Genomic DNA, 15,809 nt, shown 5'->3' with positions numbered 1-15,809 from the left:
GAAGCTCCAAACCTCAACCTGCTCACTCAAACTCAGCACTCAGGTTTGTGTGTAATTCCAAATGTATTATCCATAAAGACCACCAATCAAAGCGTGTATGTCTGCGAAGACACAATACATACGTACACACACTCACACACACACACACACACACACACACACACACACACACACACACACACACGGATCCCCTGTTTTGTCTATCTGTGCTGTCATCTCTGTTTGCTCATATTAGGGAGGGCTCACTCAGGGACAGGATATGGGGATTAGGTCGGGCCTTATTGCACTGTAGCTACACACCGCTAAATGGCTCCCATCTGTTCTCCCATTGAGAATGGCTAATGCACGTTAGCCGTGCTTGCTTTTTGCACTGCCAGAATAACAGCAGTGGATAGATGAGCAGCACTGATATCGCTAGCCACAACACCATTCTGTGCTAAAGGCTAATGTGCCCGGCTTATTCTATTAGATTGGGATAAGAGGCACTAATACGCACACGTATGAACACACACATGCAGACACGCGCTATCGCAATATCTGATTGGAGATAGCGAAGCAGTAGGCTAGTCATGGATCCCGCTGTAGGTTTACCTTGAAGTAATATAAGTTAGAGCCGGGCAAGAAAATCAACTAGCGAGAGGTGGAAAGAACAGGAGCGATGGAAAAGAGAGGGAGAAAGGGGGCAGTGTGGTGTGTTTCATTACGGTGAATCCTGACACTGCTGCATTCTCAGCACACATGGACCGGATTATAGGCCATGTCGGCTGCTCCGGCACTGTATAGCTCAGCAACCCTCTTTTGCACACACACACACACACACTTACAAATGAACATACAAACATATTAACTAAACACACTAAATGTTTGCAGCATAGTAACACAAATCATTTGCCGTAGCAGCACTAGGGCATACTGCACAACTACGAAATTGTTGAGGTTAGTGACTGAGTCTTCTTGTGATGGTCCACCTGTGGATTACTGTGGGAAAAGAACGAGATGAACTGGAAACTATGACTATACAATGCTGTCTGGTTTTCTCTCTCTCCCATTCCCACAAAAATATACAAGCCCCAATGCAAGCCCCTCTCTTTTCTTTCTCTGTCTTATTATATTTATATTCGTATACATTTGCAGATCTCCATTTTTTGCTGTCTTTCTTTGTCTTGCACACATACACACCTTTATTAGCTCCATGTACACCATCGGTTTTTTTGCACATGCCCATTTCCGCCTTTCTGCATTAAAAGACATCCTGAGTCTATGGGGGGTTTCAATATAAAAAAAAACCTAAACAGGAATGATCCTTTATGACTCTGCATTCTTCATTTGAGTTTTTTTTCCCCCTTAAAAAAGTTTCATGACTGTTCTGTTCAGTGTTCTGTGTTACTTCACACACTAGCACCAAGGGGGTTGTGCGGTAAAACTACAACTTAAAAATGTAAGGTTGGGAGAGAGAGACTCGTCAAACTCTGTTTTTTCTCATTGTGTCGTTTTTATCACTTACGGGCCTTGGTACCATGCTTTTAGACTGCTGGGTTTGCATTGGTCAAATACCACACAGTTACCTATTGCCCACAAAGTACACTAAAAGCATGCGGCACCACCAGTATATGAGCACTTAGTAAGACAGTCATTAACCTCTGAATCAACTGAGCCTTTAATTGACTGGAATTCAACAATATTCAATGTTCCCAACTAATAGTTACTTAAGCCCACTGAGGGACTATTGTGTAGAGGATCATTAAACAATCTGTAGCCGATATATCTAAAGTATGACACCCTGGCAAAGAGTGTATTCATTCTAAAATTAGTAGAAATATTTTACACTAGCTTTACAATACTCACGGTGGACAAATCAATACAGGGTTTCCGTGAAGATGGTCATCATGCCCATATTCCCTCTTCATCGTCCTATGAGAAAAACAAGAAAAAACATTCATCATCATTATCAATACAAATCATAATCAATATCAATACATAAACCACTAGTACTGTACCTCCAAAGATGCCAAAAATGTAATTTATGCGAAAGAAAATGGCTGCACAAGCCATTCAATTCACGATGTCTAGCCGGGTGGTTATGTCTTTTTGTCTAATTGTATGGTCCACCTAACTCCCTGTGAAATGCAATCAAAACACTCCAGTTCACGGGCCTCATTCAGAAAAGTTCCTGTATGATACCATAAAATGCTTTCTGCAATGTGGTTGTTCAGAAAACAACAACTAAACACAGAAGGGGTTTCCTCTGGGGTGAAACTGTGCAGGCAGGAGCCCTGCTAACAGGAAGACTAATTCACTCAGACACTAACATTACAATGGTTAGCGGGAGCTGGCAGCTCACCTTAGCCAAGCTCTTGCCTGCGTAATGCTTAACTAGGCTACGGCAAAGTTGAGTCTATGCTACACAAGAACATAAAAAAAAAAACAAGGACCCTTGGCTGAAGTCCACACTGGCTTTGGTTGGACTGAGTGGTTGTGACAAGCTTGATAAACTGAGTAGGCAACACCTAAGCAGCTAAGCTACAGTTGTAACAGCCTTTCAATGGAACATGCTAGATGCTAAATGCTAACATGCAGTTAATGGCTGTGACAGGCCCTGTAAACAGAGCCAAACTTATAACCACTCATTCTGCCAGGTTAAACACACACACACAGACATACACATGCACATAAACAGGCCAAATACCATATGCTACCTCTCATAGACCTGAAGCAAGCGGCATTACGGACTAGAAAAAAGCGCAACAACCCAAAAGAAGAGGTTGTACAATTCTGTCTCTGATAAACACTTGCTGTTTTTTATTTCCCTCCAAGGCTGCTGCCAAGTATCTGGCAGCAGTGCTGGCAGAGCCAAATGCGAACAATGTGAACATAACATGACCGTCAAACTGCACACACTCCATGCTGAGCCGAGGACCTAGGGTGCATCTCAAGAGGTTAAATCCACTTCCTGCGCTTGTCTTGTCTGATTAGATTTCACCTGCCCTCAAAGAAAGTCCGTCATAGATTAAGTAGAGGACAGGGAGTATAGTTGGGGGATTTGGACGGACTCAATATCTGTATCAATGAGCTTTGAATGACACATGGTTTGGCTCAATGGAAAACCTTGAAGTATATTCTGTGATTGTGTGTTCACTATTCCAGTGTTTGCATTTATATTGATGATTATTAAATGTGCCAGCGTGGTATTCATGCCGTGTGTCCAGTATGTTTCTGTTTTGGGGCAGAGCAAAAAGAATGCATGTGTGATCAACGTTGTGTTATGCGTGACACTAGCTGGAATGGCATTGTAGTTTGAGGGGTGAGTGTGCAGACGTTCTTCATCATCATTATTATTATTATTATCAATCATCCAACGAGTGATGTTTCTGGATCAGGCAATGCACTGAACCACTGGCCACATTTGGACATTTGAAATTGGAAATATGGTTGGAGAAAGGACTGAAGGAAAGACTGAAAGAAACAGGGAGGCAAGGAGAGAAAAATGTGAGTGTGAAGAAAATACTCTCAATAATCATTATATAAAAAATACTGCTGAAGAACAGACAGCAGATGTAAGCTTCAAAAGCATAGTCAAATGTGGAAAAAGGATGGAATAATACAAATGATGAAAACAAGAGGAGTATTAAAGGAAAAACAAATAAGACTAATTAGTCACATTTGAAAGAGCAAAATTAAGGAGTCCTGCTTATAAAGAGAAAACAGCCTCACCTCAGGGATTTTATTGACTGCGTGACCCGACATCCCACAGCAGTGCACACAAACAAGTACTGGGACTTTTTCAGTTAAAGATCAGATATGAGGATAAAGCCATGAGGTTATTGGCTGACCTCTCAAAGAGGTCTAATGTTTTTGAAACATATGCACTTGACACGAAAGAGGAGAACAACAGAGAAAGATCGAAAAAAAGAGATCAATAACAATCAACTGTGGATGGTAGACAGAAGGAGGCGATGACACATTAAAACATATCTTTGAATTTGACATTTGACAATCAATGCAATGATTCTGCAGCCTACACTCAATTTGCATGTCTTTTGTATCAAACCAATGCTTAATCAACTTCTATGTTGTCCTCTTTTAAAAGCAATTTCAATTGATTTTATCTATATTTTATTCTATATTATAGAAAGAACAATTGAGTCCAGATTGTTTTGTTACTAATAATACGTTCTTTACTTTTGGGTCCTACTTGAAAAGTTGAAATACCACCTGCAGAGAGCTACTGTTTATTATGTCAAACACTCCTGCAGTAATATATTAACATGTAGACATATTGAGAGATTTAGAAGGGGCGAGTAAAGGAGATTCATCTGTGATACTTAACAGTGAGCCCTTGCAGTGAACTATTTAATATGGAGCAGTATTCTGCAATGCACTAGAACAAAGCAGGGGCTTAATAGCTTGATAATATGATTTTGGCAAGCCAAAACATCATATAACGTAATGACATATAATACATATAATGTAATGACTGCCGAGCTACAATTGGTCCTTGTAGGAATAAACTGTGGTTCCTATTTTCCATCTCGATTTTTATTACATTAAATGTCATTTAGCTGACTCTTGAATCCAAAGCGACTTACAATAAGTGCATTTCAATCATAAGGATACAAACTCAGAAGAAAAAGATAGCTTGCCTACTAGACACTGATATCCATAATTATACACCGCAAAAAGTTTGATTAATTCTGTATTTTACTTTTTCTTTTTATGAATGTAAACTGCTGTGAGATTCTATAAAAAATATGTATGTGGATGTCAATCAGAAGTCTCTCTGCTGGCTTAAATGGTAAAAATAATACTAAAACTTGCTACACTGTCCATGTGTGATGTGATGCCTGTACAGGATTGTGCGCTTGAGTGTTTGACGATCCCCAGTGCATCTTGGACTTCAATTTAGTCCAGACTGCAGTTTTAGAAACATTCATAACGTTGACAAACATATAATAGGGGATATCAGATGGATGTGGAAACTCCCCAGATATTTCTCTTAAATCCCAAAACATTACAAACACAAACACACCCACTTCATTTTCCTCGTTCGGAATCCCCCAGATCCCAACCTCGTGACAATAGAGCTGTGATGTGCTGATATTGCATTCAATTACCTGAAAGCTTTGATAACAGATGGACAGACAGTTAATCTGTCCTTTCATAAGGTAATTAAAGCTCTTTGTAGATCTCCTTCCCTGTTAGTGATTTAATCTGGGTGCATTGTATCATCAAAGATTCAGCTGTGCACCGCAATCAATGCATGCACCCGAACACTCAAAAGACTGCTGATGACAACAACAGTTCTCTTCGTCTCCCTTCATGGCGACACATTTAGTGTGTCCTCGGGGGCGGTCTGTTTATGATACAGAGACCAAGAGAAGGAGCTCGTATCAGAGATGAATAATGTATAAACTTCATTCCCGTGATCAAAACACTTATTTGGCAGCGGTTCCGTCGGGCCTCTTATCTAAGGGATATGAATAACTTCCTTGGCACGATGTAATGGGGTGAAGAGACAGAGGAGAAGAGAGAAGGGGAAATTGTATGCTGCCAACCACAACTGACTGGCGTTGGAGATGACAAACACATAATTGCACCGTTAAAAAAGCATTAAGATGAAGGCCCAGAACATTCAGTCCCATTGTGTAACGTGAACAAGTCCAAACTGGTTGGTGCGTGCGTGTGTGTGCGTGTGTGTGTGCGTCCACTGTCATACTGACCTGGTCCATACGTGGTCGGTGGTTGCCATGGGCGGACCCTCTTGGCAGGCTTCGGTGATGCATGTTTGCAGGGTGCGAGTGGTGAGAATGGTGAGGATGATGTTGAGGGTGAACGTGATCTTCCTCGTAGTTATCCGCTATCAGCTTCATTCTGCTCTGAGTCTGCCAAAAAAAAAAAGGAGATAAACAAGAAAATATTAAACACATAATTTATAAAACTAGGTCTGTTATATCCTCCAGCACTGTTTGTTTGTTTGTTTCTTTAAAATGTTCCTGGTGTCTCGGAATGATTAGGCTGAGGGATTCTTGGACGGGGTAGAATCATATTGAAAGCCATCAAAGAGGACAAAAATGTGCCGCTAACAACACTTGACAGTTCAGAAATTGAGTGAGTCGGAGTGCCAGATGAGAGTCTGGTAAATCTGTCAAAAATCATGTGTACTGCAGATTAGAATTTTATTGGATTAGACTAAATCTCAGTACAGTTAGTGAGGGTTTCATCCACCCATAGGGCCACAGGCGTTCATTTTTAGATGTCATTGATTAAAAAGATGATTAAATGTGTATTTTTCTGTATGCCTGTAAATGGCTATGCAAAACAGTGTGTGTCTTTGCATCTGTGAGTATTTGTGGAAGACGCTGACATCTTGCTAACATTGTTACTTTGGAAAGAGATAACAGCGTAGGATGACTAACGCTAACAATCAGCTAAACTCCATCCAGCTGTCTGGACGACAGACAGAGACAGAGTGGGTGCAGATATATTGACATGCTCAGCTTTATTCTCTTTAGTGCGCATACTTCCACAAGGAGGGGCATGACTGCAGAGCGGGAAGTGGGATTGTGTATTCAATGAAGAGGATTTGAAGGAAAGACATGGCCACATCTCTGATTCAAAATGTTTGCGGCTTTCCTTGTTGAAATGAGAGACAGCCACGGCGGGAAGAGACAAGCGCCTGGGGAAGATAGGTGGGAGAAACCTGAAGACATCGCTGCTGAGATAAGTTGCTGAGGCCTAATGACTGAGGAAACGAGCCAGTCAGGATCACAGGAGAGGATGTGGCTACTATTAAAGAGCTTAGCAATTAGCTTAAACGGGAGGAGAGCTGGTTAGATAAGGCGTGAACACTGATAACGTGGTTAGAGGTAAAGATGAATCGTGAGGGATGAAGGAGGGCTCGGATAACAGAGTCACCACACCAGTGGTTAGCTGACTTAAAAGCTGGGTTGAGGTGTACTGCCGGCCCCTTGTGACCTATGGTGTTGACACCAGCAGGTGTGACTGGGCGGGTCTAGCCTCAATGGCACCTGTCATTAAGATGAGGACAAGTACTATCATATACCGTGCAGCTGATGTAACTACTGTACTGCAACACAGAACACGCTGTAGACGCTTCCATACTGACTCATTTCCCAATGCTTACTTAAGCTGATACTAATAGTTTCTGATTTGTTTTCGAAATACTATCAAAACGAATCTAAGGGTCAAAAGAGGCTAATGTGTTTTTATTATTTGCTGCCATTATAAGAAGAACCTTAGCACATCATCATCTAATTATAACCATATTTGGTAGAGGATGACGTGCGTGTGTGTGTGTGTGTTTGTGTGTGTGTGTGCGTGCGTGCGTGGGTCTAATAACTTTAGACAAAAACAGAATGGAAGATGTGATGAAATGCTTCTGGAAGAATCTCACTGTGTGGTCAGGATAGCCCACATGTGGCCCTCCAGTTTATTAATATTCATCAACAGACACACACACACACACACACACACATGCTAAAACACGCACATCCACTTTCCTCTCACAACCATATTCCAGTATGCATGTGCAAAGAAGTTGAGACCATATAAAATGTATATGTGCTGGAATGTGTGTTTTAATTAGTGTTAATTAGGCACTTTGCAGAGTAAATAGCACAGTAATGGCCTCCAGGCCTGCTTGTAGATCAGACAGCCTGGAATAGACACAGGTGCGACTGCTGGGAGGGGAGAGGGGAGGAGAGGAGAGTTTTTCATCGACATCTCCAACCATAATAGATTTGGTCTGTACTGTGTGTGTGCAGTGAGTGGTCTCTGCATGTGTATCAAAGTGCAGCTGCCGGCGTAAACATGGCGGTGATGATCTCGCTGCCGAGCTCACAGCTGCATCCCGAACCTCAGTCCAGGCCCTCTGTAAATCGCGAGCCTGTCCTGATTAGAGCAGAGCTGTTTTAACACATATGGACACAGGAAGCTGACAAGAAAGGCCTTCGACACACAGCTGGGTAAAGGTTGCACAACACTTGCACATACAACTTTAATCATGTTTCTGTACGTGTAAAAACGGAGTAACACAGAGACCGAGTCATTTCACATAAGCTCTTATAAATGGTGCACCTGTGAGAACCAAAAATTGGTCTTTTCCGCACAGGGAGAGGACGGATACTCCGTGCAAGAAACAGGCAAGGGGGGAGAAAGAGGAAAAGGAGGGAACACTGCGGATTCCAAATACATCTTTTCAGCTTCAAAGCACTAGTTTACTAGGACGGGACCACTCAAAGAATTCCAGCATGGGGACACATTTTTTCTTTGGCAAGATTAAAGACTTGGTTATCGTTAGTGTTATATATGTGTTTCTGTGTGTCCTGAAGAGGGCCTGTGCCTTAAAGGGAAGCAAACTGAGAGAGGAAAGTTTGTCTTAGACCACAGGCTTTATGCACACTCACACACAATCTTCAGAAGGAGGGATGTGGGGAGGTCAGACAGGGCACTGCTATCTGTAAATCTATCTGCTGTCTACATATCAGCTTTCTCTTAAGAGACTCCGAGTCCCATAATTCTTTGGCATTTCCTGATCAGCTTCCTTCCGCAATTGGCTGTTGTGGACCTCAGGAAGGCAACCAATCCTGAAATGTGTGTCCATGTTACAGGGGACAGAGAGCCGGTTTGTGTGTCACATTAAACAACGTAACTTCCAGAGAGCTCCTATCTGACTCCTTATGGGAACTTCTGGCCTTACAACCTCCACAACGTGAATAGTTGACCAAGTCTCACACAGCACAGTCTGGTGCAGCGTTGCACTTAGCGGTAGCATTAACATGGATACATGTGCATACTTACCTGAACACTTGCTACGTATGAGAAAGAGGACACAAAGAAAGATTATGTGCCTCTCATTTTTTCCGTCCTCTCCTCTGCTCGAGTCCTGGGGGCCCTTTGTTGCAATTAGAGCTCATCACATCATCAGGTGGACTTTAACTGCTGCTTACCCAAAGGGGATAGCATGACGCATCTGATGACGATAAACTGATAAAACGTTTTCCGTGCAGTCCCTCAAAGAAAATTACACCCCCTAGAAACTGTTTACCGTTAACGAGAGACAAACAAACATGAGTCTGCGCTGAAATGCACACCCAGCCAGTGCATTTGTTGACTTCTAAATGCACCATGTTTCCCAGAAGCCCCTGTGACTCAGGAGACCTCATATATGGACTCCTAATTGTTAGCATTCACATTAGTTCAGTCACTGGTTTTTTTCTGGTTTTGACCAGACCACAAACCAGGCCTCAGGTTACAAAGCCAGAACAATATCAGACATGGTTGTATGTGGGTTAGTATGTTTCTGAGTGCGTTACGGGAATAATGTCTGTGTGACCAGAGGATGTGAGACACAAAAGTCCAAGTAATTCATCCATGAACCCATCGCACGTCTACAAGTCGAGGACATGACATGATTCTTTTATGATCCTTGTGTATTTATGAGACTGGATTTGAAATCTCAGCTTCTCCTTGACTGGCTCTGCTTATGATGACTGAAAGCAGTTAACGTGGTTTGAGGGGGGAAAGTCTACTCCATTAACTACCACGGGTTATTAAACTCTATCTGCTCCTGGTTTTAAAAGTTTAAAAGTCGGCCCGGGCGGTTTTAGTGCAGCAAAGACTTCAGCATCGTCAGCAGGTTTCGCATTTGCAGGGCTGCTTTGATTCACAAGTCCTAAACCTGCAAGGCCAGACTCCATTTGTTTCATGTTTAGGAGTTCCTCAAATGTAACGATTCATTTATATGCACATATAAATAGTTTGGTGGTCATGTGTGGTGGAAGTACCTGCTGTTTAAGCTGGTGCATGAGTTTATCTTTCTCCCTCTTCAGCGCCATCACTTCTTCCTGGGATTTTTTCCTTTTGGAGGAGGATAACTCCAGCAGGGCAATGTTAGCATCCTTCTCACTGATGGCTGCCAGCAAAGCCTGCTGCCTGAGGGGACGAGAGTGGGAAATGGGGAACAGGAAATAAGGGATGTTATTGTAAATTGACAAATGTTCAATTAGAAATGACTAAATATATACTTCCCTGAAACAAAAATGAGGAATTGAAATGTGGAAATTGGTTGCATAGTCAGAAAATAGACAGGTACACAGTGCAGATACGGAGCAACTACACCTACAGCTGTGGGCCCCGTTTCGCATTACAGATGTCAGGGAAAAACCTGCTCATCCCAAAGCTCCTTAAACGGACAGAGATTCCAAAGAAGAGAGGAAGACATCTTTGAAGTGGTCTGCTAAGTGCTGTTTTAGTGCTACCTCACTGTGACTCATGGATATGTAATAGTGTAATGGAGTCTAATAGAGTAGGCTGAGGAGGAGATGACATCTTTACCCTGTCACCGCTGGTTACAACAGTGTGAAACCCACAGGACCCAAGGGAATGTCTTGCGTAAACCTTTGAAAAGGTCCAAGCCTTTGGAGGTGATACAGTAGGTGATGACTATTGTCGTCACAACGCAGGATGTTGTAAATCCAGTGTTGTGACAAACACACACTCCCCTTTGGTAAACACACCAAGAACCCCAGACATATCATCATGGATTCCTTTTATATGTAGAAAAGGACAACATACATTTAGGAACAGAAGACAGTGAATCAAATAATGTATGGTTCCTTATCACTACATTCCACTAGAAGTCATATGAGTGTAAACTACTGATGCCGGAAGGGGACCATCTAGTGTGTAGGCAGTAAAGATATTTTAAATTGGATGAACATAAAGTGGCCGAACACCAGAGTCTTATACCACATTTGAAATAATAGGGCAGTGAAACAAGCACGGTGAGGTATAATGTTTAGGTTTTGTGTGAGGTGAGGTGAGGGTTAGAGGAAAAGGCAGAGTTATAAATTCTAAATACACTTTGGACTTAATTAAAAAGTGACCTGAATTCGGAATGCTTTTATTCCATGATTTGTCCCTGCAGAAATAACTGTGAAAATAAACATGCTGAATAATGTCCCGCTGGCCTGAGACTCTTGCATTTTGTGTTTTTAGTGCAATTATCTGCACGCCGCATCTGGATTCTCCCCTTCACCGCCATTATAGGCCTTTGTGTGTTGTTTCGTGTGCTCGCATGTTGTGCATGGATTTGCGAGCGCATGCGTGTGGGTTCAGACATGGATTGGAGCAAATAATCACACCATTAATCACAGGACAGGACCAACGTGACATTTTTTCGTCTCCCCACACCTCCACTGTTATTCTTTTAATGCTCTCTGTAATGGGAAAAGACACATCCAGACACACACACAGACCCACATTGGACTTGTACCAGAGCCTGTGCTGTACACTGAAGGTTTGTCCCGCTTGGCCTGTCCATTCACAACATAAAAATGAGGCTAGGAATTTGTACATGATTTTGATGATACTTGATTTTCAAATCCTTCCCGTCCCAGTTTTATATCCAATCGCCCAACAAAGTCAATGATGGTTAGATTACATTTGAATATATGGGCCAGTGGAAATAGTAGTTCCAATGCTGTTCCTTCAGCTGTGTCAAGGGAATAATGAGGGGATGCACAGAGTCAAATATGGTTATGGAATGCGGCACAATGTGTCATAGCTCATAAACAACGTGTCAGATTAACAGCCCTACTTACAGGATTGCCATCTTTATAACACACTGCCAGACAGGGGAAGTCCAACTCACGAATCAGGCCGATAGTCAGCTAATAGTCTTGTTGACACACTTATCCTCTTTTTGCATTGACTGCATGCAAAAAAAGGGAAAGAATATTAGCCACTGTGTGACTCTTAATACACATAAAATGACTGGACACTAAGCTGACTATAATAATTCTTTATTTTATTTATAACACACTCTTCATTAATAGATCTCAACATGCCTCACAGCCAGCAGTGAAAACTAGTAAAAATATTTAAAAAATGAACATAGTATAAAAACTGCCTTCCTGAATAAGAAGGTTTTAGGCCAGTAATCTGTGAACTCATCTAAAACAACCAAACAAAGGCTCATCTTTGTCTGAGGAGCACAGACTCACTTCATGAAGTCCTGTTACACCCGCATTTGTCAAATTGACTTCGCTGGACCAATTGATGGAAGACACAGTTTTGGCGTTTGATTACTTTACCAAAATAAATGTTATACTTATTGATTCAAGCCAGTGCTGCAGTGAGAAACTCATGCTAAAAAGTCACCCCGAAAAACAAAGCTGCCTCTCTACATCTTCACATTTTAGCTGCATTGCAGCAATTGCACATCCCTAAAAGGAAGCTAAAACAAATCATTACTGTATGTATTTATTTTTATGACTGAATAAATGTGTGCTGCTGTGTGTGAAGACACGGCTTGCACATGCATCACACCCTCACACTCCATAGCTAAGGTCCACACTTTCAAACAGAAAAGTATTGACGGCCCCCTGAGACGTTCTAAACCCGACCACTTCAAACTTCTGAACCAAAGGGGCTGATATGATGATTCAGTCCAGGCCCAATCGCTTCCAGGCTCTAAATTAGCACAGCACATTACAGAGCTGCTTCTCTGTGGGTGCTCTCTCCGCTGTACAGCAGGATTCTATTGAGTGATGTCTTCCTAAAACAATAAAAAGGGCATTTTGATGATTAGCCAACGCGTAAACTTTGTCTCCCACATCCTCAATCAGTGATGTGTGTGCCTGTTGTGTGTTCCTGGTTGTGTGTCCTGACTCGTGATTGGTACTTAAAAGCCTTTGAACCTGAATCACAGTGGGGTATTTAATCACAACTTACTTGGGTGGCAATTTGGTCTTAGCTTTTTTACACAGTTGCAATGTACATGAATCTAGCGGACAGGATCAATCTATAACAGACACACACACACACACACACACACACACAAATGCTTGTACTGTATCGGCTGGCTGATCTTGAGTGGGGGAATCTCTTTACTTTCTTCCCCTCTTTTCTCCCTCCTTGCTTGACAAATACTGGTCATTTATTTTTTGAAAGGGGCGCCAATTACATGTTTTTTCAATACAAACTTATGATTAGTCTTCATGAAAGTCAGACCCCGTGAACTAAAAAAATCATAAGGCTCTCCAATAAAATACAAATATATCCTGCTGCTCGATTCCATGTAAAAATATTGTGTAATGTTATTTTATGAGACACCTATATCTCTTGTATATAGATATATATATTCCTCATATTCCCTTTTAGTAGAATAGATTAGCATAGCGTGAGCAAGGCTCTGCGGAAAAGTATATGCAGGACTGACATGAACTTCTCAGCTGAACTAAAACATATGATTCCAATTCGACCTTCATGGTCCCTGGGACATATTGAGACATTTCCATCCACGGAGGTGGGAGATGGATGGCTAACGTACATGAGCGGCGAGACGATGAGAAGTGAGACGAAATGGGGGGAGTGGGGGACAGAGATCATACGGAATGAAAAAATGTAATGGAAAGGTTTGGAGATGTCAGGCGGGAGAAGATGATTTGCTACTAAAGAATAAAACATCAGGAGCAAAGAATTTGGTTGAGACGTCTTTGAGGTGGAGCTACTCTCAAAGGACTGTGAAGGACGGAGAGGACACTGTCAGGCCAGACGGATTTCTGGGTGACGAAAGGTTAAGATGGGGTCAAAGGGTAAGCAGAAATGCATACGTTTGTAAAGAAAAGAAACTCATTTAAGGACAGCGGATGATAAGTAGGGGGGAGTTGCTGTGGCTGGAAAGTAGGAGAGAAAGTGAAAGAAAAAAACTAGATGAATCCAACTGAAGATTGTAAAGTATGTGTTTGAGAAGAGGGACTGCCACCATTGCTGCACTGGAGAGACAAGTAGAGGAGGAAGGGAAGAAAAGAGCAAATGTAAAGATTTAATAGTCCCAGCCCACCCTAAACTTGCTCAGAGCACTCCATGTTGTTATTCCTAGGCGTCACGGGTTGAGCGATATGTGTTTATAATATGTGTTATGACTTACTTGAAATTATGAGTGTCGAGAGTCAGTGGGACAGAAACAGATGCGTCCGTGTGATGCCCGAGGGAATCATCAATACTGTCTGCCCCTGAGCGCAGCGCAGTGTGCATGTGTGCGTGCGTTTGCCTGTCTGTACATATTTGTGCTTTCATGTCCTCATGTGCAATGTATTTTTTGTTAGCAAAAACACGGGGAGCCCACTAACATCTCCTCCCAGGCCATCTATTATAATGCCTTCTAGTTTGTGATCATCCACCTCGACCACTTAACTGTCCGACTGTGCAGAAACATTCCATCTGCATTTTATTGCTGCTCCTTGATTGTGAGTGTGAAGATGCAGCACATGGCTGGGGGCCCCTGGCTAAGCAGTACTAGAGCCCTGCGGTGAGAGCAAGCAGAGGACATGAGAATGGGGCATGGTTGAGTGACACTATTATTTATGGCTTTGGAACACTATGTTATTTGCAACCTAGCAGGTACGGAAAAAGTCTATTTCCGACACTCTCGCTTCATTTCGAAAGCTCGCTACAAAGCAAAAATGGCAAGTATATGTTTCAACTTGAAATGTGGATAATCTTAATTCATGACATAGCATTTATCCATATCCACAGCGAATCAATCTTGCATTTGAGTCTCCAATATTCCTCTTAGGGATATTAGATTTAGACTATTAGATTAGCTATATTAGACATTACATGCTGATCATGAGCGTCAAACAGGAAGGCAAATCAACATGCAAACCTTGAGCTGTGCTTCCCGAGAAAAATCCATGACAGCAGATAGTTCTCCCAGAACTGGGCCAGGTTGTGTGTGTTTTCACTTCACTAATAAAACATACAGCCCACTTACTCCGCTCAACCCCACTCCCACACTAGTGCTCTGACCAGTGGAAGTGTGTGTGTGTGTGTGTGTGTGTGTGTGTGTGGTGTGGGGGTCTAATTGAAAGAGTATGCATCAGTTTTACAGCAACAAGAGGGAAAATACGAGGGGACAAAAATCAACAAATCTGCCAAAACTAGCCAAATGTTTAGAGTGGTAGCAGGGACGAGGAGAAATGGCTGACTGCTCCCAGCGATGAGCAGGACCAGACCGCCACCACTGCATTCCAGCCAGAGAGAGGGGAGATATAGAGAGAGCCAGACAGAGAGGACCGGAGAGAGAAACCAGGTGTGTGTGTGTGTGTGTGTGTGTGTGTGTGTGTGTGTGTGCGGGTCTATGTACTAAAGGGAGTAAATGCAGAACAATAAGACGAAGCGAGCATTTCGACTTCCTCTCAAAGTGTTATAGACAAAATGATGGCACTTTAATTGATTAAATATAGTTCATTCAATGGTTCCAACATTTTGTATATTAATCTCATAGTCGAAGGTATTTCTGCAAATGATTAGTTATTTAATTTCAATGAGCACACGCTCCTGCTTTGACAGAACGACGGGAGGCTTAACGTGTCCTCTCCCCCTCAAAAGAGCCATTGCATCACCTTCTGAGCATAGATCGGGTGGATTCCTGTAGTGGTAAAAACGGTATAGATGAACAGGCCAAGAGGGTGTCAGCAACGATTATGATGTCACCGACAGCTCTTTCCCATTTGGCCAAACGTTTTACTTCAACCTTGGTGTTTAACATCAATGCGAGAAAAAAGACCAAAAACATCAGCTTACTCAAAGCATCCGTCAATCTCCAAAGCCGTCTAGCACAAGGCCCGCCCACTGCAGCTCCAGAGATCCAACCAAGAGAACAGCAGTTTTTGGTCCGTCTTAGTCGCCTCTCAGCTGACTGACATATTCTCCCCTAGGCACGAGAAAAAAAGACAGGGGGGCTGTACTGTACCACACACGTACAGGGCTCCCCTGCCACACAT

General features: G+C 42.5%; 1 protein-coding gene across 2 annotated transcripts in view; it reads right to left on the bottom strand.

Annotated features, from left to right (window-relative positions):
* Positions 1-15,809, bottom strand: part of LOC134102909 (ERC protein 2-like) — an 88,600-nt gene that overhangs the window by 27,252 nt on the left and 45,539 nt on the right. For both annotated transcript variants that reach the window (XM_062564688.1, XM_062564690.1), the window contains 3 exons: positions 9,804-9,951; positions 5,718-5,879; positions 1,846-1,911 (listed from right to left, as the gene is read on the bottom strand). In XM_062564688.1, the coding sequence (XP_062420672.1) occupies positions 1,885-1,911; positions 5,718-5,879; positions 9,804-9,951 (337 nt within the window). In that variant the 3' untranslated portion in view covers positions 1,846-1,884. The remainder of the gene's footprint in view (positions 1-1,845; positions 1,912-5,717; positions 5,880-9,803; positions 9,952-15,809) is intronic.

Source organism: Pungitius pungitius, chromosome 1 (assembly GCF_949316345.1).
Source record: "Pungitius pungitius chromosome 1, fPunPun2.1, whole genome shotgun sequence".
Taxonomy (NCBI): domain Eukaryota; kingdom Metazoa; phylum Chordata; class Actinopteri; order Perciformes; family Gasterosteidae; genus Pungitius; species Pungitius pungitius.
Note: the sequence above shows the minus strand (reverse complement) of the source record. Positions and strands in the feature narration are given on the sequence as shown.